Below are 23,403 nucleotides of genomic sequence, written 5' to 3'. Positions count from 1 at the left end.
CTGTTTCTTTTGTATGCAGGACTTTTACTTTACATTTACATTACATCTATCTATCTATCTATCTATCTATCTATCTATCTATCTATCTATCTATCTATCTATCTATCTATCTATCTATCTATCTATCGATCCTGTAACTGTCTTACATCTGTATATGTGGTGTAAAGACAGTTTATATGGATACGTGTCCTGATTTGTTCCCAGCCTAAGCACCAAGTGACACGCCATTGGTCGGTTGCAGGGGTGGGCGTGGTCTGTGGACTCCTCTGTCAGACAGTTAGCGGGAGCCGAGTGAGGACAAGTGTCACCAACAGAGAGCTGTTAAAGTAATTAAAGTCAGGCCAATGGAGCTGTTTGTACATCTTAACTACAGGTAAGTTTCCACAAAGACAGAAATATTTGTTGTTTTACCAAGTGCAGACATTTTTACTTTGTAGTTTACCGTCTACTTACTCGTGGAGAAAGTTAGTGTCGACAACTATAAATTGTAGCTAGCTGATATTGCAGATGATTAAATGTATGTCAACATTTTAAATGTGTACCATTACCATGTACCTTAAATCCGTTTAACACAAACCTGGATATTTTATCTGAAGTTGTCATGTGCCTACTGCTCTTCTCTTCTGGGGTTATCTATTTATATTTGAGTGATGTTTTTTGTTATTCCTTATGACTCATATTGGTCTTAATGATGTTTATGTTTTACACTGATTAGCCGCTATCTGATTCTGATTCAACTCACGGCATGCACACTGTATATCTCCCTGTATGCAACTAACGGTTGTTTTAACTATTTCACGTTCATTCATCTATAAAATGTCCAAAAATAGTGAAAACTGCTCATCACACTTCCTTATACCCCAGGGTGACACCGGGCAAAGATATTAAATCTACTATCATGCAAGACAAAGATAAACGTCACATCCTCATAACTAAGAAGCTGTAACTATGGTCTCTTTTACATGTGAGTCAGGCTATTAAAAAAATAAAAAAAATACTTCATGCCCCATGACACGGGAAGACATGGGGGAAGGCGGTTTATTTTTTCCCTCCTGTGATAATAACAAGAGTTTGATAACAGTGCCTGATCTGATTGAAGCCATGGCTCTCTGTTGTGTCTGCTGGAAGTCTAAAAGCACAGCTGTATTTCCTCCAGCTTCCTTGTTTTAGATCTGAGCTTCCTTGTACCACTTAGGGGTTAAGGGGATGCAGGGTGGCTCCAGGGAGTGTATTTCTCTGTTGGTCCCTGTCAAAGTGATCATTTTGTTTTTAAAACAAACCAATATTCATTCACGAGCGACAACCAAGAGTATTGAAATAATGTCCTTGGCAATAAAGCACTCACAACACTCAGTTGAAACTCTAATGTTGATCACAATTAGACTGGTGATGTCAACTATTGGGTGAGGCTCTTTAGTCAAACGTAAAAAAAACAGTGACATAGTGGTTTAAATATTTAGGCTTGATCGTGGTTCTAGAGAAAATAATGAAGTTGAATAACATTGTAAAAGTATGAGTGATAATCTGTGATTATTATTGAGCTACACATGATGAGAAAAATTACTTACAGTCCACATGCTGTTGAATCTGACCTACAGTATGATCACCATGACAGTATAACCACAAAGTGAATCATTCATGTACAATCCTGAGATGATGGAAACTCCTACAAGGATATAATACAGCAAAACAACATGTTTTGGATAGTTGTTCAGGTGAGGTGACAACTGGCAACAGTGAACCATAAGACCCAGGATTACGACTTCTGCTGGAGAGAATGTTTTACTAGGGAGTGAAGGGGTGACTGAACAATGAGTTGGCCAAGTGCAATATCCAAATTGCAGGAGATGTAAGATCCAGATCCAGGTGTGCTTTTCATTAATGCTTTTTATTAATGGAAACAAACTTATAAGCTACCATACAGTGTGTAGGTTGGAGAAAAATTAGGATTTCCACATTTACATTAGTTTTCTTCAAATTAGCATGTAACAGAAATCTGAAATGTGTGAATGCCCCTGCAACATTCAGCCATGTGGGTCGTCACTCTGTAGCAAATATCATGACAGTTAAAATAATGGTGTAAGATTCAAGACCTACCAGTTTTTAATGGTAAATGATAGTTAACTTTTAATTGTCAGCTCACACAGTGCAATGTGTTTAAACGCCAGCCCAAAACAGCCAGACAAAATGTATCACCTTTACAGGTTTGTGAAGAATTTACCAAAATGAACCTGAACGTTTTTGCCGTTTAGTCGTTTAAAAATTGATCACAGGATAAAGTGAGAGTTCATCATCCCCTATCGTGTTCTGTCGAAATTTGATCCATAAACTGATTGATGGACTGGGTGTGATTCCACCTCAGGAGGGTTAACATCATGTGTGATCACTGTGACCTTTAGCTACAAAGACCTCTCAGTTCTCTACAAAATATCACCCACTTAAAAGCAACATTTTGACCTATTTTTCCCTAAGGCATCTTAACACTAAAATAATCTTTGTTCTGTTGTTAATCAGTAGATCAGAAAAATGATGCTGAAATAGTCAGCCCACATGAGGCCACTAGTATCGTAGGGGTCAGACACTCAGTGCATTACACTTGTGTGCTAACAGGAAGTTTTCTGGCACTGACTGGAATGTTGTTGGAGAAACAGTTTGGCAAAGATGAGCGGAGGCATTTTTCGCTGGTGCGTTGATTAGCTGCCGGTTACTACCAGAAAAAAGGTTTTCCTTGCCAGCTTGAAGAGAAACTCGAAGATCATTAATTTGTTTTCAAATATGATTTTAGAGAACAAACTGAGCTAACCTGTGACATGTTGTTGACAATGCTGCAAACTATTTGGTTGGTTTCTCCTGCTCTAGGGAAAACAAATCAATGAACCCATTTGTAGTCCTTTTTCTTTTGCCTTTGGGTTTCAGGGAGTAGTTTATGGCAGTGAGATCAAACAGACTTCACCATGTCTGTAGACAGTGTTGACACAGGACTTGTATACTTCAGCTGAGGCACTGACCATTTTAGCTCAGTCAGATGACCAGATTAATTGAAGCTGTCACTTAGTCATTTGACATGAGGCCTTATAAAAGTGCTCAGTAGAAACCTGCATACCAGTGTTTATAGTCATGCATAAACCACATACAGCGTTTATAATGCACTCTATATCAGTCAGCAGTGTTTCCCACAGAATTAGATTCTATTCGTGGCGGTAGCTGACCGGGGTCAGGGGTGAGTGAGCAAGAGTGGGGCAATGAGGGGCCGAGTGAATCAATGCGCTGCGCACAGCTCTACAATGAAATTCCATTTTTACCAATTTGAAATAGTAAGACAAAGACTATAAAATCAATATGTGGCGGTCGATGTTGATATTATGGCAGGCCGCCACAAATGAATCAATGTATGGGAAACAATGAGGCGTTAATTAGTATATCGACATAAAACTAATCTAGAACTATTCTAATAATTGGTTAAAGTTCCTCTCCAGACGTGCTACCCAGACTCACGAGGAGTCTGTTGTGACTGGCAACTAGCAGGCATATCAGAACGGTTAGTGTAGTTAGCGTCTTTTATTTGTTTATGTTGTTTGTTAACTTGTAGCTTGCAGTGGCTGACAGTGTTAGTGGTTGTGCTGATGCAAACTCTCGCTCACTGTACTGACAAGGTTTCGGGTTTCACGTTTCCCCACAAGTTGACTACATTGGTTCCTTAGGTATGTGACATAGGAAACTCTGGCTGTGTGATTTATTTATTTATTTATTTATTTTATGAGACTGTCATTGGTTCACTGCAGTTCCTAGATGGAAATATGCAATCATGGTGTTGACTGTTTATTTCAAACATGATACGTCTTGTATTATATAAAAAACATCACATGGACATATTAACAAGGTTAATAAAAAAGGTTACTTATGAGGATATGCTATTTTTCTTTGTCTTATATGACAATAATTTAATATCTGTATGATTTCCACTATGGAACAAATAAAACATCCAATTTAAGGTGTCACCCTGAGCTTTAAGAAAGAATGATGAGCAATTTTCCCTACTTTTAGACATTTTATGAATGAATTAATTTGGAATAATTAAATTAGTCATTGGTTGTGCTTTATTCAGAAGTTTTTCCCTGGAGTACTGGGACCTTGTCAGGCCACGCAACTGCCTGCATTTTCCTGGAAAACCTGACCAACATTTTAAATGACAACCTTTCCCAAAGTTTTAACAAAACACCCTTTATTCCACATACTGCGGCTCCCAAATTGCAGACAGCCACAGAATGTCTTCAGTATGAGCCGCCGCCCGTTTGTTTGTCCTGTGAGGAACATGAAAACAAATGGCAACACTTCTTGGCAACATCTTGTGCCTGTGGGCTCCCTGGAAAGCAGTCTCCATTGTGGCTGAGACTACTTAATGCCGAGTGTGTGTATGTGTATGTGCGTGTGCGTGTGTGTGTGTTTGGGGCTATTTGTGCTGCTGATCATGTCTATGTGACGCATTTGGTACATCCTGTGGTTGTAAGTAGTTGGATCACTTTACACCCTGTGACCTCCTTTGGAAGTTTATCGCTCTGTTACGGCATTGCCTCATCATGCCCACAGTGGCTAAATAAGGTCCTCCGTGTGGTGGGACTGAGGATCTACAGGAATCCTCACATTGGCCGAGTCTTAACACTTTTTTTCTTTTACCTCAGCATGTCTGGAAATTATGTTTTCTTTTCCACACACGTCATGTGCAGAATATCCAGAATATTTGGTTAGAGACTGCGTCCTTTGCTTGAGTGTGTGTTCACAGACACAGAGAGTGAGTTACGAGTCCTACAGGACTGACAGTATCTGGGTATGTGGGCAACTGTACCGTGTTGTTGTCCTGGCACAAGAGGGATTCTGCAGATTTATGGCTAAACAAGTAAACAAGACATCTGATGATTTCACAGCTTCTCTCTGAAGTTTTAACCACAAACAACAAGGCAACAAGCTGTAAGTCACTACAACACCAAACCACTAAATAGCTGATAACCCTACCTTCTGTATAACAAAAACGGTTTGTTATTCATTAATTAGTTTAAGAACATAAATCATTCATGCTCAGTGCATGAGCCCCCCCCCCCCTTCCTGAGCTCTCTGGTTATCCACAGGCCTTCTGCCTAAGGCCACAGCTGTATCTATGGTAACAATGCTGCCTTTGTTCAGTGAGCTGTTTTTTTGATAAGAAGGGATTTAGAAGTATTTCATGCATAAAAAATGAATCTAATCACTATTCCAAAACACTGATGGAAATCTCTGCAGTAATGGGTCATATGCACAGTATATACTGTAGGTGCAAAGCTCAGGGAAAGCAGAACAACTGTAGCAAAAACTGACTATAAAGAAAAGCTACTGGTGTTTTTATTTTTGGAAGATTCAGTAGTAAGTCAGTAGGAGCGCATGTGCACTAAATTGCATGCATGTTGTGCATAATGTTCATATGTGCTCATGTGTGACCACACAGTAGTATGTATAGTATGTGTGTTTATGTATCTGCTGGCATTTGCCTTTATGTTTTAACATAGTATTTCTCCAAAATTCCCTGACTTGATGCATGTTGTCTAATTCAACCTAAACAGCACATCCTCAACAGACCCCTAATGGACCAATTGACCCAACTGTCAACATCATAGACCACACACACACACACACACCTTCTCGGGAAACCCCTTTATATCTCTGCCACTTCCTATCTGTTTTCCTCTTGCCAGATAGATTTAGCACACTATACCCCCAGTGGCTTAAATCTTCACCATGGCTATTCATACTTGTGATTGGATGTTGCACTTAACACCAACTCCAACAGGTTTGGCGTTATTGTGGATAATGTTAAGGAGGAAATAATCCCTAGTCAGTCAGGTAAGGCAGGTTTACACACACATACACGCAGACACACACACATTCATGCACTCAAACACTCACTCACATATTCACCGGTCCAAGAGGACTTCCTCATATTGTCCAGCTTGTTGATGCAGGAAATCACTTTGATTGATGTCCCCTTGTTGCTCACACTGAATTAAATGTTGTCTCTTTTAGGGATTTTATTTGCAACTTTTGCATGTGCGTGTGTTTGTGCATGTATGTCTCAAAGCATTGAGTTGTCTTACCATGGTTATATTGTTTCAGGTTAAAGTCAAAGATAACAAACTGCCTGTTTTGGTAGCAGCAAGTTGACATGTTGTTTGAGCTGTTTCATTGCTCAAATGTAAATCTTAGCTCTTCCTGAGTTGTTCCCTGGAGAGAAGAAGGTCGGAGCCATTCAGCTTCTCTTTCTCTTCACATTTGCAGTGTCTTATATTCTTGAGAAAGACAAAAAAAAAAGATTCATGATGCTGCTTTTGCCATCCGTCATTTAAAACACACTGCACACACATGAATTTCAAGTGCCATGACTCTGCACTTGTTTATCAGGTATTTCTTGCGAGCCACACAGGATAAACTCTGCAGGTAATGTCCCTCCTTTCCCACGTTGTCCAGATCTAGATGTGACAACTGATGAGGCCCAATAGGTTATCATAGACCCTCTGTCATCATAGGTTGGGGATTTCCACTCAAGAAAACAAACATACACACATCCCCACCCCCGCTTTAGCACCTAAGCACCACCTCTTTCTTTTGCTCTATGAACACACTTCCACACATTGCTGTCAGGTCCTTCCTGTTTTCTGAGATGTCTGCAGCGTGCCTGAACGGAAATGAGTGCTCCTGTTTTTATGTTGTGCTGCATTGTGTCAGGCTTCACCTGACGTGATGTGTAGCATCTGCCCACATGTGGAAGGTGTAAATAGATGTTTGGCGTAGCCAAAGCTTGGTTCAGGAACTGATTCACATTAACCGTAAATAGTCAACAGTCATAGAGGAAGTTTGTTTCAGTGGCATGTGGCCTTGGCTGGTACAATAGCATTTCAGGTTGTGCTCTGCTTGTATGCACCTTTCTGGGTAATTTGGCTGGTTCTACTGGCACTTAGAGCAAAAGAAACAATGTGTGCAAATCAAGGAGTGTATTGCACTTCACGCTTTTGGTGCACAACTTACGCATAGACTGTAAATAAAGATGGACGTAGCCTCCGTGACTGTCAACCATAGATATCTGAAGAGCCGTTCCGAAGTTCAGAGTGGGCTGTTCCGTTGTCCCCATCTTGCCAGTACCTGACTCTACCGAACTCTTGGCTAATCCAAAAATGGGCAAAGCGGAGGGGCGTGTGTAGAGCTGAGACTTAGGTGCATGTCGGTTTGTGGCAAGCATACACTCCACCCACCTGTCACTAAAAGCGGCATGCCCTCAATTATGCAGAACTTTAAGCTTTAATAAAATTTAAACGGGTGAGTTACACAAAAATCCCCCCCTACAGTCATCATGAAGGAGGAAATAAGCCGTAGAGACCAAAACTGTTTTTTTTTTACCAGGCTGTGAAATGTTTATTTCTGCTGTAAAGTTGGGCATTTTAACATTGGAGACTTTGGGGATTGACTTGCTTTTGGAACTAGCCTCAAGGGGCCATTCGAAGAAGTGCAGTTTTTGGTACTTCCGTGTTGGCTTCATTGGTTTTACCTTGATTATGATTAATGAACGATTACTTTTATGCTTATTGGTCTCTCTCAAGTGATTAAGCAAATTGGTGGTGTCACCTGTGGTTGCTATCCATGTTGTATGTCACTGACTGGTGGTCGTGCCTGATAAGACCCAGTCAGCAGGTGAGTCATTGTTTCCAAAATTCTCCATTTCAGCCTGTCCAGACTACAGCGCAACCCCGTAGTAGTAGCCAGGTGGATGCCAGGCGTAAATATAGCTAGTCAAAACTAAAATGTATTAGTGTGGATGTAGCCTGAGGCTCAGTGCTTGCGTTCGTGTCATCTATATTGCAAGCTTCGCCTTGAACGAATAACTAACTAACGTTAGTTGGACGTGGCGGAGGCACGTGACTGAACATGACATGAGTTGGTATTTTTTTTAAGGGGACAGTTCATGAACGCACTCTTTGGGGGAACTATTAACTGAATTAACTGACATGAGCAAGATGATGTCAGTGAGAGGTTCTAAATGTCACTTTTGATACTCTTTGCCCAGCTCTAGCCTATGGTCATTTTATATCACCTGTTTTTCTTTTGTGTGCAGCTGCAACATGCAGTGCTTTGTGTTAGTGCAGTAAATCATGTTTCTGCCACTCCGCCCAGTATTCACAGTGTGTTTAGCGTGTTCTTGTTTTCACAATTAAAACGTGTTTTCGTTCGATCGATAGTGTATTTTAGATAAGATTCTTTGTGTAGGAAAAGTATGTGGACTTTGAACAAAAGCTTTATGTTAAACAGTCTGTATTGTGCATAAAGACACATTTTACTTTAAACAACCTTGGGTGGGTACATCATTAATAACTTATTTATTAACATTGTTCAAACATTGTTCAAACCCTCAGAACTTCATTTTAAATTCCAGTTGACTTTAAAATCTACAAAGAAACCAAATATACCAGGTTTAATTACAGGGAAATTGGTGTGAATTATGCAGAAGACACCTGTTGTTCCATTCAGTGTAAAGGTTCAACCATAGAAATGATGTGGTATATTGTAATATTGCATTGAATGTAAGCTTGACATACAGTCAGAAAGCTGTAATGGGGATTTTTTCAGCAAGATTTGTGCAGACTGTGTTTTTTCCAAGCTAGTTGTATTTGGATAGGGTGTGAATGATTTAGTGCATCTATTTTTAAGCCTTTTTCAAAAGAAAAGAAAAAAAAACTTTGGTTGTCGTCTGTCTGTCTGCATCTCTCTCTCTGTCTAAATATAGAGTGTCATCTGCCCACTCATTCAGACAGAGAGGAAGTGGTGTGTGTATGTATCAGCTCCTTCACTGTATTAACAGTTTATGTTAGAAAGGTAAAAACAGAGTGCAAGTTTATGTTTATGTTATTCTGTGAGAGGGCGAGAGTCCGTTTCTGCACACAACCGTGTTTTGCATGCATGTGTATGTGCATGCTCAGCCACTTCTATATATCAATACAGTCCAGCATGTTTTGTGTTTGTGTTTGTTTGTATCGAAGAGAAACACAATGAAAAGGAAAAGGACACAATCTTTTGAGCAATCATGTACATTACAGACCCCAGATAGAGGACTAAAGATGTAAACAGAGAGATGGGGAGAAGGGGTGGGGGCGGGGGGTAGAGAGATACAGAGTGAATACGCCATAGTCAACCGGAAACTTGTGGTCAAAACGGCAGTGTTCAGCTGCTGAGGCAGCGCTTGTTAACTCGCTGTTTTTGAAAGTGCTGCTTTTCTTAGAGGGATCAAGGCTAAATCCATCACACTAAATCCTTTCATTGTACACATACGGCCTGTGGAATGACCGCCAATGCAGTGTGTGTGTGTGTCTGTCTGTGTGTATGTGAGAGAGAGAGAGAGAGAGAGAAATAGCAAGAATGAGAGAAATGGACCTGAAAGAGAATAAAATGCTGTGAGTAGAAGTTGAGAAAAGTGAGGACTTGTCATGATTCAGAGTCAGAATACCCAAAATAGAAATGAATCCAAATACGTTCGGCCTTGAACCAAATAAACACAACTCAAACAGCTCATGACTATTTGACACACTCCAACACAAGCACATCCAAACTCTCTCTCTCTTTTAAACTCCCCCTTGAAAGCTACTGACACACACACACAGTGCTTTTCCCCGCCGCTACCTGACTCGTACCCGCTCATAAGAGGAAATGCAGTCAGCAATGAATCGCCGTCCTCACTTGCTTGTGGCTCACTCTCGCTCTCCCCCTCTCTCACGCACTCGTTCTCATTCTCTCACTCTGTCACACACATGTTAGTTTCAGTACAGAGAGCAGTGTGTGTGGATGTAAGAGACTTGCAGGACTGTTGGTACGGAGCAGGGTAAGCGTTTGTGATATTATGTTATTACTTTACACCTGTTACACTCTGACTGGTTAAAGTTAGTGCGACATTGATGAGGAGTCCGAACTAACACCTGTAACTTAACTTACAGGTTAAGTTACAGGTGTTAGTTCGGACATATTTATTTAATATAAGAAGTTATCTTACTCATTCCATAAAGCAAAATCATTTGTTTTCAGCCTGTTTCGGTCTTTTTTTCTTTGACTCCGGGTTCTTAAAAAGTTGTAAAGCGTCTCTGGTGTTTCTTTTGCACTCAGGTTTTGATCAGCTTCATTAGTTATTTATTTGTGCAGAAGCGGCTCCATAAGGATGATCTAATGGTCCGTGTATTGAGAGTAGAGTTGTTTTTTAAGAAGTTGGCCCCAAAAGGAGCAAAGTGTGAAAATAAATCTGCCCCTCTCTGGATTTACAAGAAGCAGCCTGTTTATGTACAAATGCTACAGGAAATGCTAAGTGCCTTGGGCACTTAAAGATTAATGTTTGTTGTGGTTTTCACTGTCTCACATTTCATTCATGTTGCAAATATTATTTTTTATCATTGAAGGATCTGAAAATAACTAAGAGGTAGATTTGGCCAAATTTCTTGATGAATTTGTGAAGTGGAAGTGTAAGAGGTGACTCAGACCTGTGTGGGACCTGGGATTAAATGAGTGGTTTGAGAGCTGAAGGAAGTTGAAGTTATTTATAGGAACATTTTTTAACACAGTTGAGGAGGGTTAGTGTCGGTCCACTGCACCTTCTTCCACCTGTTGATCATCAGTAGGTGTCAGTAGGTGTGCGTATATATATATATATATATATATATATATATATATATATATATATATATATATATATATATGTGTGTGTGTTAGTGTGTGTGTGTGTGTGTGTGTGTGTGTGTGTGTGTGTGTGTGTGTGTAGGTAATTGTGTGGCTAGATTTTGAGCATTGAACTTTTAGCTTTGTCCCTCAGCAGTAATTATACAGGGTTAGGTTTAGAGATGTCAAGTAGACCTGTCAAATACAAAAAGAGAAACCTATCGAGACGCATGTAAGTAGAGGTGCTATTAGCGTTGTCAGGTTCCCTGAACAGAGAAGCAAGTTTTAAATAGCCTCATTCAACTTATCTGTGTAATTTTACACTCTACTGTCAGCAAGCAGTCATTAAAAAAAAAAAAGAAAACTGCAATTGCTCACCACATTTACTGAGAGCTGCCATAAGTCGGCAGAGTGAGAGGCTGCATTTAACATCGGACATGAGAGAATATGAGTGACATTTCCTCTCTGTGTCTTCTTCCTGATTACAGTTGATAGACCCATGATGCATGTGAGACATGACCAACAAGGCCCCTTGGGATAACTCGAGCAGAATGTGCAGCATGGAGCCAACAGGTACATACAGCACATAAACTCACACTGTGCTCAGTGATACAAATATGTACATAAAAATGAATTATGTGGTACATAGAGTTGCGTTCACAGACTTTTGGTGACCTCTCCGGCTTTAAAATGTATTTATTCTCTGTCAAACAAGTAGAAAGCATCATCGGTTTTTCCAGGCCAGTCTGTGTTCATTTCAAAAGACAATTTGATCGTGGGTTTAATTTTTAGCAAAACCTTTTCATATTCAGACTTCAATACTCGACTTTACTTTCAGCTGGCTGCTCCCCCACAGTTCCAGAGCCAGAGCTGTACCGCAGCATCCAGGCTGTGCTGCCCAGGGAAGCTGACAACCAGCAGCCCATAGACTGTTTCAACAAAGGTACAATATAATCTACTACACAACACTGAAGCAAAGTATTAAGATTTTTTTTTTTTCTTAAAACTCATGTGGTTTTATCAGCTTTTGCTGGAAAATAAGAGATCTTACAAACATTAAACAACTTCACTTGTCTTTATGATAAAGACATTTCACAAAGTGACAACAGCAAAAACACCAACTTCATGGTGTTTATTTTATTGTTCAACTGAAGCCAGGCTGTTAGTGTTAATCATACTTTGGAATATTTATGTGTCAGCAGTATGAGGGCTATGTGCAGTTGTTAGTCATCAGACATATCTTGGATTAGCAGTGTAATGGAGAAAAATGTGACACATTTAGCAAGGTTGTGCTTAGTGCTGTGGAAATCTTACATCTATTAATGGCTGGTCTGCTTCTCTGTGTATACAGGCATGCTGAGATGGACGCTTCATAAGAAGGTTCAAAACAATCCTGCCAACAGCTTATCTCTGGTGTGGGTGCTGATAAAGGAGCTGGAGAAGGTACTCTGCAGTGGTATTGTTGGCACTTAAAAACACTTCTTTTTTTTTTCTTAAGTTTCCCTTATCAAAAAAATAGCAAACATGTGCCCCCCTGTAGGTTTTTTTTATTTGCTCACTCTTTTCACAGAGGAAGGTAGCTAGATTCACACTAATTTAAATTTTATTGTTGATTGGAATTGAATTTACTTACAATGAACATCATCCATTTACTTTTACTTATACTAAAGTTCTGCAATGCAGAGTCCTCTGTCGGTCTTCTGTCAAGGACATGCAGGTCGATCCCTGACATAGCGTCTGTTTTCTCTGCAGGCTGAGAGATGGGACTCTCGCAAATGCATCATCCCTCTGCTCCACACTCTCATGTATGCCATTATCCAGGTACAGTATTTCTACCACATTGTTGCACTGTGAAAAGCTGCCTCAGACTTACCTGTTCATACTTTTTAACACTATTAGTTGAATGCATACATGGGATTTTTATTTATTTATATAAGTTTCCAGGACATTATGAACTTTCTGTAATTTTATTCTATGCCTGAAAATTATGTGTCTATTGCTTCAAGAAATATCAGCATTGTTAGTGCAAATGGAACCGAACAGTAGGAGAACTTTGTTTTTATTCCAGGAACAAATGTTAACAAGGAAGTGGACACCTGAAATGATGGCATTTAGGCTTGTGCATAGTTTACCCTCATATTTGAACAACAGCGGTGTGATTACCAGGAACATTTTATGTGCCTTTCTCTCCAGTATTAATTATAATCTGTGTGTGTATGTGTTTATTCATATTCCAGACAGCCTACATTCCAGATGAGCTGTACAAGCGGGTTTACGACTTTTGTAAGAGACTCCTGACCTACCCTCATCCCTATTGCACCGTAGGACTCAGCTACACAAGACAGATAAAAAGTGAACGCTCCATCCCAGGTAGTATTCATCTACAGAGCAAAGCTGCTCAATAAGTTTCATCCTAAAGCAATTGTCTTTACATTTATTATATATTTTTCTATTGTATTTGCACTCATTGCTATATTGGTCATTTTATGTAGTGACTAGCATTGATGTCCATCTCTGCTGCCGTCCTTTCTCCATCAACAAAAGAAATTAAAGCCTGGTGTTGCTTTGACAAATAGCTAAACACCCAACTTGGATGTGGCTCAACAAGGAAGAGATTAGTCATGACAGTGTTATTCATTTACAGGCCTTTTGTCATGATGTTGTGATCGTATGCTGTCATTTCCTACAGTAGACTAATCATTCTGACGGGTCAATCAAAACCTTAGTTATCTCTTATTCATACTGTTGCCAGTGGAATTATTTGCTTTGTGTCTTAACCCAGTTCCCAGTAGGAACAACAAAGGCAGACCACACATGCTTTGTAATTTAAAAAAATACCTCTACCTAACTCTAAGAGAAAAACTACATTCAACCAAAGTGAAAACAATGATAGAAGAAATAATATGAGCCAAACCTAACAAACCTGAATCTGCCCTGCAGGCTCCTGCACCAAGAGGCTGCATGAAAAATGATATTATGCTTGCTTTAATGTTGAATGACCTGCCCATTCATTGCCAATTAATCTGTATGATGATGATGATGTCATTAAATGCCAATTTGATCCACAGGTCTGATGTACCAGAGGATGGTCACAGCAGAGCAGAGACTAAAAAATGAGCACTATCCCTTCCAGGAGAGGTAAGTCATAAATTAATCATGTATTCCACATGTGTGAGTGCAATAAAAACTTCATGAAAGAAATTGAAGATTTGTAAAGGTTTATTTTATTTCCACATACGGCTGCATGTAGTCAAACTCCCTTCCCTGTCAAACACTGAAGTCTGTCATGTAAATCCCTGCAGGGTTTTTGTCTTGGCTGATCCAGAGGTCTTCTCTGGTTCCCTGGGACAAGTCCTGCTGGGTGATATTGAGGCGTCAGCTTCAGCTTCAGGTGGATTTCTAAGTCCTCTAGATCTCATGCGCAGTGTGGTCCAACACTCGATCCAGGCTGCTTTGGGATCAGAACAATGCCATGGGTCGAAACTGTCTCAGGCCCTGAAGGTGAGTGAACCTGTACATTACTGTTTGGTTGTGCTCAGTTACTGCCTTCTATTGTCAGTTCTCTAGTTGCCTAGGATGTATCTCCTGGCACTCGTCCTAAAGTAACACCTCAGCAGGACACACACAAAGGCAGACATACGCACACATAACTGGCCCCTCACCTCTTTGCTATTAATACACAGTTTGTATGTATTTATTTTCCTGTGTGTGTGTGTGTGTGTGTGTGTGTGTTTGTTCACCCACATGCGTTTGTGTGTTTCGGTACAGGACATGGGTCAAGACGTTGAGCCGTACTTTCAGGAAGTGTTGACGACTCTAGAGCAGAGCGTGGAGGAGGGCGGCAGAGGGGAGAGGGGAGCGCTGAGAAGCCGACTTCAGCAGCTGTACAGCGAGATCGTCACTGACACAGTCTCAGGTAGGAGCTCTCTGAAAAGGAAATACAGCAAAGCAATGCAAGGCAAAGTTTCTCTAGGGCAGAACTGCGCTGTCTGAGCCATAAATCAACTTAGAAAAACTTCATCAGCTAAACATCAATGAAGGGGGAAAACCACAAGAACCACGGTTACGTCTGGTTATCTTATAGATTAGTCGAGTAGAAAAATATAACAGCAAGAGACAAGATGACGACGTTACTGTGCAGAGACATTTGTGAATCCTACAGGCCTCTCACTCGCTCATACATTGGTTGTAAGTATGGAAGTTGTTTTGATTATTGAAACATGTCAAATTAATAATGAGAAATTACATGTAGCAACTCACAAATTTGATGACACAATTTGTCCTGACTACTCAGCTCATACTCAGCCTACCTGAGCCGCTGACTTTGCTTCTATCCACCGATTTCTTCCATGGCCAAATTAGTCAAGTCACATGTCTGTATTTTTAAAATTTTCCGGATATCTATTTCCATGACATCCACTTTTTTGCCCGATACTATTGTGTCAGGAACCCATCCGATGAACCTGCTCTGCCCTCATCGCAGCTGGGGGACCGAAGGATGGACATAGGAGTGTTGACATAGAGGAAGTCGTGGGGGTGGGGTGGGTTGGCTTTGTTTTGAGTGTCATTGTGACAGTTTTGGTCTCTTCCTCTCTCTCTTCCCCTGTGTATGTGTGTGTGTGTGCATTGCAGAGCCATTGTCCAGTGGACCACTGTGTGACTGCCCCCTTCCTAACCCAGAGATGAGCTTCCACCTGTGGACGGAGGACCTGGATATCTGTGAGTGGCTCTGGACACTGTGGGGGGTCTAGAGGAAGTTGTTACTACAAATCATTCAAACTGAGGCTGAAACTGGAATTATTTACTCTAAACTGAACTGAATAAACTGAAGGAATAAGGGAACAATGCACCGATAATTTCTGTCTTTTCCAACTCATTTTGTTATTTGGTAGCAAAAATATTTTCTGTGGTGATCAAAAGCATCACGAGTAAAAGCTGTTTTTTCTGGAGAACTGCTATTTTGCTCAGATGTTCAACAATCATTCAGGTAGAAATCTTTTATAAGTAGTCTCATCGGATGATTAGCATGGAACTCAGTACAGCTCAATTGCAGCATGGGGCTTTTGAGAGTCATTCTGAAATGTGTTGGAAATGACTGAAGATTAAGTATGGTGCACTATGAAGGTACAAAGATCATTAAAAAGTGAAGTCTAACAATTAGCACTCTGTTACAGTGTGAGAATATCTGAGATTCCTTTAAGTTGCACTCAGTTTATCAGAGCTGGACTCACTTAATGTAACAAATTGATTTAAACTGAACAGATTTCATTTGAATAAATGGAGCCGTGAAACTAACTGTGACTAAGACGCACATGTATATATTTGTGACACTTTCTTTATATTCTCAGAATAGGATATCCAGTAAAGGTGTAAATTATCATAGTTGAACACGCAGCGATTTTCACTTACTCACGTGATGCCCTGCGGTTATACTGTACAATAGCACACTGTTTGCAGTAAGTACAGGACAGTGATTATTGCCTACGTACGCTGTGCAGTGCTGCATTAACAAGCGTTAAATGTAGAGTGATCACAAGGCAGGCGCTTGCACTCCATCCCTTCAGGATTATAAATAGATTCTTCAGATGGAAGCAGTGCAGAAATCTTTAATGGGACACAAAGACCTTTTTTCCCTGTTGGGAAAAACTGTCCGTTTTTTGTGTACGCTGTAGCTCCATAACAAAACATTTGCACATAGCAGAAAACTATTTTCTGTCTGGTCAGTCATAAGTCTGCATGGAAAGTATGCTTGTGCTTTTGTTCTAAGTCTAGATGATATACGACAACTGTAAATAAACAGAGAAAGAGGAGCTGAGACAGTTATTGAAAGGAGAAAGAATTTGCCTCTGCTGTGTCTTTGTGTCTCTGAGTGTGAACCTCAGAATACTTGTAAATGATGAATGTTAAAAATGTTGACAGGGCGAGAGTTGGCCAAGTGGTTTCGATCCAGCTCCATGTCGGAGCAGTTCAACCTCAATCAGGAGCAGGAGGACTTTGACCTGGGTGAGTCGCCCAGCGACCTGATGCCGTCTGACATGACTCGCTTCTCCGTCATGTCCAATGATAGTGGCATTGAAAGAGACCTTCCCCCCAGCACAGATCCCTCCCCATCTCTGGACACTCCCAGCATGAGTACATCATGGGAACAATGCAAAAGGTAATACCTATTCTTCTTCTTCTTCTTCTTCTTCTTCTTCTTCTTCTTCATCTTCTTATTCTTATTCTTATTCTTATTCTTATTCTTCTCATCATTATTATTATTTTTGCTTGTATTAAAGGCCCACTGCTAGTTTTGTGTAGTTCACTTAGTGATTTATTTATTTAAAATTAAAGTACTGTGGGTAATCCTCAAGAGCATTTACTGTAGGTCACTTGACTACTCAAGGAAATTCTTACTCAAAGATTCAAGTCATTTGCTGAACTTGAAAACGTCAGCAATGCCTGTCAGGGGATCTTTTACATCACTTGTTTTGGTTTCCATGCTTTACATCATTTAAAAATGATTAGGACCCGGAGCATGACAGTAAACTTTCTCCTTCTCCCAGTGAGCAAGAGTCGGGAAAGCTGTCACGGCGTGGAGGAATCAAGATGAAACCGTCTGTGAAGGACAGCATGGTGCTGATGCAGGATACCCTCGAGGACCACGCAAGCCTCGGAGGAGGAAGTGGAGGGAGGGGAGGAAGAAGAGGGGCGACTCTGCAGAGGCGGGCAGGAAGCAGCGCCATGCAGAACCCATTCACTAAACAGCAGAGACACTTTACTGCCAGAATAGTCGCTATGGGGGACGACAGGGTGCTGGGCCGCCTGGCCAAGGCCTACTACTTCTTCAGGTGAGGGGTCCGTCATTTGACATGATGTAATCACAGGATGGATAAGCTGCTTTTGACAGCAGCTGGAGGGTATGATGGTGGCGGCACAAGCTTTGGGACCTGATATGTTTGTGACTGAGTTGTAAAAATGTATTACCTCCATTCATTGTTTGCCTCTGCAATCTGTAACTCAACCTTCAGATTTATGATTATGATTTATATCCCTTTATTACACTGTACTGTAGTAGTTTTACAGACATGGTGTCAAGCCAAGTTATAATGCACTGTTTGCATTATAATAACATGAAAAATATTGAAACTAGTGTAACACAGAGAATTTATATGAAGTTTATATGAAAATTATGGTGTAAATGATTTTGTCACAGTAGGTTAAACTTGTTTTGTTTTGTATTGTATGAAGATTACCATTCAGGTACAACTGGAGAACTGTCTAATCACCACCTTACATTCTTTCCTTCTGAACCGGGAAGTTGAACAGTACAGTTCCTTATGTTGAAATCCAAAACCTTTTTGTCAGGATAATCAAACTGCTCCATCAAGCGTGCACACACTTTGTGCTTCTCACGAATCTCTGGTTTGCTTTTGCAGGAAAAGGGAAGCGCGGAGGCTTTTTCTTACAATGAAAGTCAACCTCCAGTTTTACTACATCCCTGTTTGCAAGGCTCCAACTCACATCTCCTCTGTCAAGGTAAAGCAGCTTCCTCTTGTCAACAAACCACTGACCTATTGAGTGAAAGTCAACACACTTCTAGAGATAACAAGACAAATGGCCTCTGTTGTAGTAGAGGGTCAGTATGTGGAAAAACCCTGCTACAATGTTGTCATTGTTTGTTTATTTTCAGCGATAATCTGATGATGCTGCATAGAAATGCTCAATAATCAAGTAATGAGATTCCAACACATTGAATTTGGCTCCATTTCAACTCCACTGGAGAACAGTCGTTTAGTTATGTCATTAACACAATAGCCGCGATTAAACAAACTTCATGCATAATGAAAATGAAGATGGGATAAAATTATACATTAGATTCTAAAAATATCAGGAGCTTGGCAGTTTTGCTTTAGCATTTTATTGAACATGAAGTTCATGAGTACAAAACTTGAATTTCCTTTCCTGGTATGCTATTATAAAACAGCCAGATTCTGTGTAATTTGTGATTATTGTGATTATTTTTCATTCTAATAATCAGTTTGTAGTTATTGTCAGAAAACGTAAAAGGGAGAAAGCTTTCCAAAGTGCCTCATTCCCTCTCTGCTGTCGTTTTGCTAGATGTGATGAATGCTTGGTTCCACTTTCATGTTCCTTTTTTGTAGGAAAACCATCCCAGCAATCAGTTCAAGGGGAATCCCTGCACTCTTGGTTCCTACTTGAGCATGGTGGACCCGTGGTACAACTGTAACATCAAGAGTTTAGGCTCCATGATCCCCAAACTGGCTAAGATGGTATGATACAACTCAAAACAAATATATCAATGTTTTTGTGTGACTGACTGAGAGAGAAGAACAATTCACACACAACATGGACACCGTGGACACTTGATTCTCTTTAATTTGAATAGTTGAACGCTGTCTTACAGGATGCACTGTGGTGCACCGTGTCTTCCAGACATGCTTCGAAAATGTCATCACATCACAGCACCCCATTCAGTCAAGTAGCAACTGTTCTCAGTTTAAATTGAAACACAGGAAGTTGCATAACATCTTTTACTGCGAGCAAAATAAATATGTTGATTTCACCGAAAACCACAGCGTCAGTGAGCCAAAGTCATGGAGACACTGTACTGACTCTGTAAGCTTAAACAGGACAAAACAATAAAATTACTATGAAACTGGAAAAAATACTGTATGCTGACGCGATGATGACTGTGTTACATTTCATTGCTTTAGGTCTGTTCTCTTTATGAGAATTCATGGAAAAAGGTTGTTTTGTTCTAGAAAGTGTTGAGCACTCTGGTCCTTCCCTTCATTTTCTCTCAATACTCAACTAGATTGAATGTGATTTCTAATGCAAAGCTCAATGCTGTATTTTTTGGATGGGTTATTTATATGGCACATAAAGGATGAAGTAAAGTTCAGTAAGTAAAGTAAAGCTCAGCCTTAAACTTTAAGTCACATAAAACTTACACAAGAGTAAACAAAAGAGTAAAAATAAACCTGAGCTGTTAGGCAAATTACCAAGCACTGTTGACCTTTTAGTGACTCATTATATTCGGTTGATATAACCCAAGTGTGACCAAAATGAAGTGGCTACAACGTCAAGCGGAAAGGTTAATTTTACGTGACTTCTGTCATCCATAGCAACAGGCAAACACAGGGAGGCCAAAAGACCCCTTCATCTCTGATGTCATTTCCTACTATGTCCGTACGGGCCAGCAGCCTGTTTATTTCAGCATCTACTTTGTTAAGGTAATATGATATATTTTATGTATAGATTTTGGTTTCTTAGATGTGAGAGCATTTTTCAAATATCAATTGGTTTTTACATGTTGCTTGTTTCTCTTTAGCTCACATTCACCAGCATGACGAAGGATCCTGTGGAAGATGTGTTCCTCACCCATCTGGAGATGGAGTTTCCTGAGTTCAGACAGATCTCAGCATCAGTTAGAGGTGAATTGGGTATACATTTACATACATTTTTTTATCCAATGTTTCCTTTCATTTTTAATTCATGTAAACAGCTTTGCATGTATGTGCGCGTACACCTGCCTGCCTATATCTGTGCACAACAAAGTTTAACTACATGCCTGTTTCTCACACAGATAAACCTAGGAAGAGCTCAGGGGAGGTACCTGGAGCTGTTGTCTCGATGAATTACAAAAAGGTACGTTTATTTTTTATTTATTTTTTTTAGATCCATTATTTTTTATTATATTACTGTCATGGGGTTATCAGCATAGCAAAATGTGTTATGAATTATTGGAAGAATTCCTCACAAATTCTATGTGTGTGTGTGTGCGTGTGCGTGTGTGTGTGTGTGTGTGTGTGTGTGTGTGTGTGTGTGTGTGTGTGTGTGTGTGTGTGTGTGTCCAGGTGACATTAAGTGGCCGTGACATTGACAAAGGAATCTCATTTAGGACTTCAGGCTGTCAGATCAATGCTATTCCCTCCAGTGAAGCAGAAGGTTCAGTATTATCTCTAACACACTCAGTATTTCATACTTTTTTTTCATTTTGATATACTATGATTGTGTCTTACTCTCATGCAATTTTTTTTTCCTCTGCTTTCCTGTCATAGATCTGAACTGTTTGACGCTGACATTGAATGAGTCTCTAACCAAAACTAAAAACAGCAGTGTGGTGAGTCTAAACAGTACCTCTTACATTGTTGAGTTCTTAAATTATCCTCACAAAGATGCATTATGGTAAAACAACTCATAGAATGTAAATGGTTCATATAACAATAATTCCTTTTACCCTCTTATCTTTAAATTCTCAGGAGTCAAAGATTCGGACCAGCAACATCAAGATTCGCACTTTGGAGAGTCGATCTTTCACCGTCACACTGGACAGAGATTGTCGCAGGACCTACAGAGATGTGCAGAGGTAAGAGAGACTAAAGAGACCTCAGCTGTACTGTACGTGACTTAATTTATTTTTATGCCACTGAGTAAAGGTCGTACTGAAGGTTTGGTGTTTCATTAGTCAGAGAAATGATCAATGACCATCATTGCCATCAAAGCACCAGTCGATCAAAGAGCGCTCCAATTAATTAACACCTCTCTTGGACACAAGTGTGGCAGCCGTGGTGGATTTTAAAGTGGAACCCTACAGTTTGAGATTGAAATTGTTCTGTCGGGGTCTTGTATGTGCCACAGCTTGATTTGCAGTTGTTTTTTTAAGAAGAAAAATCTGAAAGTACAAGTAGCTTATAAGGCTATTCAAATCTGAAAGTCTTGGTGAATCTGTACAGAAGCTTCTGTGCAACACAAACTGATGGCTCTATTTCGAACATGTTTGTGTTGTAGCATCGAGATCGCCCCGTGTCTTGATCCCGGATACTGTGTCCAGAAAACCATGAGGTCCAAATTCAAGGTGGGAGAGGACAAAAACCCGGGACTGAGCAAATACATGAGCAAAGGACTTCCTTTACCAATCAACACATTTGCTGGAATCATCAACTGACAGGATGGAGTAACAGGAACTTGAGAATTAAGACCATCCACGCTGTGTTTTGATAGCAGGAATGGTCGTTGCTTCTGTGATAACAGAAGTCCAGCTTGACACAGGAAGAGACAAAATCATGTTTGAATCATACTGAGCTGCTCCTGAAACCAAACAGTTTTAGCTCTGACTGACTGTAAATCAGAAAGCAACAAATACACCACATACTGTGCTGGTGTCAACTCTTGCAGGTGATGAAAAAAACATTCAGCTGCGTTAACAGTAACAGAAACAAAGTTTTATCACACTGCAGGGTATGACTGAACTCTTAACAGTGTTTCGCTTTGCATACTTTAAGACAGTCAGTCAGTATATGCAGATTGGAATAATGCAATAAGAACAATATTGCAAGTGACACTGGAGAGACTGGCAGGGAAAAACAAGTAAGCAAAGATGTGCACATGTATACAGCGAGAGATTTCGGGACTACTGATAATTAGATCACTAGTCTTGACATTATCATTAAAACTTTGCAGGCGGTCTGGAAAATCACAAAGTCACTGCTTAGTGAAGCAGATTTGAAGGGTTGATCGTAACAGTTACTTTACTTCATAGATACACTACCTTTGACTGTCTCCTTGACATACGAACGCACACACACACACACACACACACGCACACACACACACACAGTATACACAAAAGAATATTGACACACCCACTTGGCCTGTCAGCTATCAATACATTCAGATTGTTCAAAGACTGGTACGATGACAGCTGACAGTCCACTGATGCCTTCGTCTAAGCTGAATAATTCAAATAACTTTTTATTCCTGTACCTGTTACATATTGTAAGCTGTTATAAAGGTGCAAATGATTGACGTTATCCTTGGGTTTAGTGTTTTGGCTAGAACCACACTATGTTGAGTGCAGAAGCTAGAACCACGGGCAATGTCAGATATTACTACAGAACAGAAGTGGCTTTTATGTTTTACAGTATCAGACAGATGAGGATAATGCACGGGCCAAGCTACAGATGATAGCTGTTAGACTTCAGACTGGTAACTTTCTCTTCAGACCCTCTGTGTACTAACCAGAATTGCAAGACTGGTCTTGTTTCATGCTTGATATTATGCAAGACATAGACGTGAGCTTGGGGACACAAAAACGAAACTTGCACTAATTCCAGTAAGCGTCTCACACGTGTCAGCTTTTAGGTGTGAAAATCACATGTCATAAGTATGGAAACTTTCCCATACCACACAGTCATATCTAAATTTAAGACGACCATCCATGGAACAGATAAAGGTTTTGGTGTTTTTTTTTTTTTTTTGTACTACATACTTATACTATAAGTACTATATCCAAAAATAGCTCAGGAGCCTATTTTGATGCAACCTCTGTGATCAGGGATGATCTCCAGGCCAACAGCTTCAGGAACTGGAAGTGATGTGTTATTGGGCGCATAACATAAAATCATCAGTGTGTGTTTGTGTGTGTGTGTGTGTGTGTGTGTGTTTGTGAGAGTGAGAGTCAGTGTGTCTCCTGATCTGGCAGGGTAATGAGTTCATGAGTTGGAAATTCAGTCAGTGTTGCACATTATTTTCATGTTCTGTTATATGTAAAGAGAATGCCATTATAAATCAAAATACAGTTGTGTAAATAAATGATTATGTTTTGTAAAAATGGTCTTTGTGTTTTATGATAAACGTGGCAAAAATCTGCTTGAATCAGCGACCCCTGAGCTGACCGAGACTAGGAAG

At 40.1% G+C, this 23,403-nt stretch overlaps 1 protein-coding gene across 3 annotated transcripts; it reads left to right on the top strand.

Annotated features, from left to right (window-relative positions):
• Positions 1-287: 287 nt before the first annotated feature.
• On the top strand, positions 288-23,320 carry LOC130167012 (phosphoinositide 3-kinase regulatory subunit 6). 3 transcript variants are annotated; one of them, XM_056372925.1, is made up of 21 exons: positions 288-373; positions 11,199-11,283; positions 11,549-11,653; positions 12,062-12,153; positions 12,463-12,531; positions 12,948-13,080; positions 13,779-13,848; positions 14,013-14,211; positions 14,479-14,626; positions 15,343-15,429; positions 16,630-16,867; positions 17,256-17,540; positions 18,129-18,228; positions 18,855-18,983; positions 19,845-19,946; positions 20,045-20,147; positions 20,300-20,361; positions 20,571-20,661; positions 20,775-20,836; positions 20,976-21,082; positions 21,505-23,320. In XM_056372925.1, exons 2-21 carry the CDS (start codon positions 11,226-11,228, stop codon positions 21,659-21,661), a joined length of 2,397 nt encoding a protein of 798 aa, XP_056228900.1. In that variant the 5' UTR covers positions 288-373; positions 11,199-11,225; the 3' UTR covers positions 21,662-23,320. The 3 variants fall into 3 exon arrangements, with proteins under 3 accessions (XP_056228900.1, XP_056228898.1, XP_056228899.1); XM_056372923.1 differs by having other exon boundaries at positions 19,839-19,946; XM_056372924.1 differs by lacking the exon at positions 288-373 and adding an exon at positions 9,466-9,889 and having other exon boundaries at positions 19,839-19,946.
• Positions 23,321-23,403: the final 83 nt, after the last annotated feature.

This window comes from Seriola aureovittata, chromosome 3, assembly GCF_021018895.1.
Source record: "Seriola aureovittata isolate HTS-2021-v1 ecotype China chromosome 3, ASM2101889v1, whole genome shotgun sequence".
In the NCBI taxonomy this organism is placed as follows: domain Eukaryota; kingdom Metazoa; phylum Chordata; class Actinopteri; order Carangiformes; family Carangidae; genus Seriola; species Seriola aureovittata.
The sequence above is the reverse complement of the archived record's forward strand: the minus strand, read 5'-3'. Positions and strand labels throughout refer to the sequence as shown.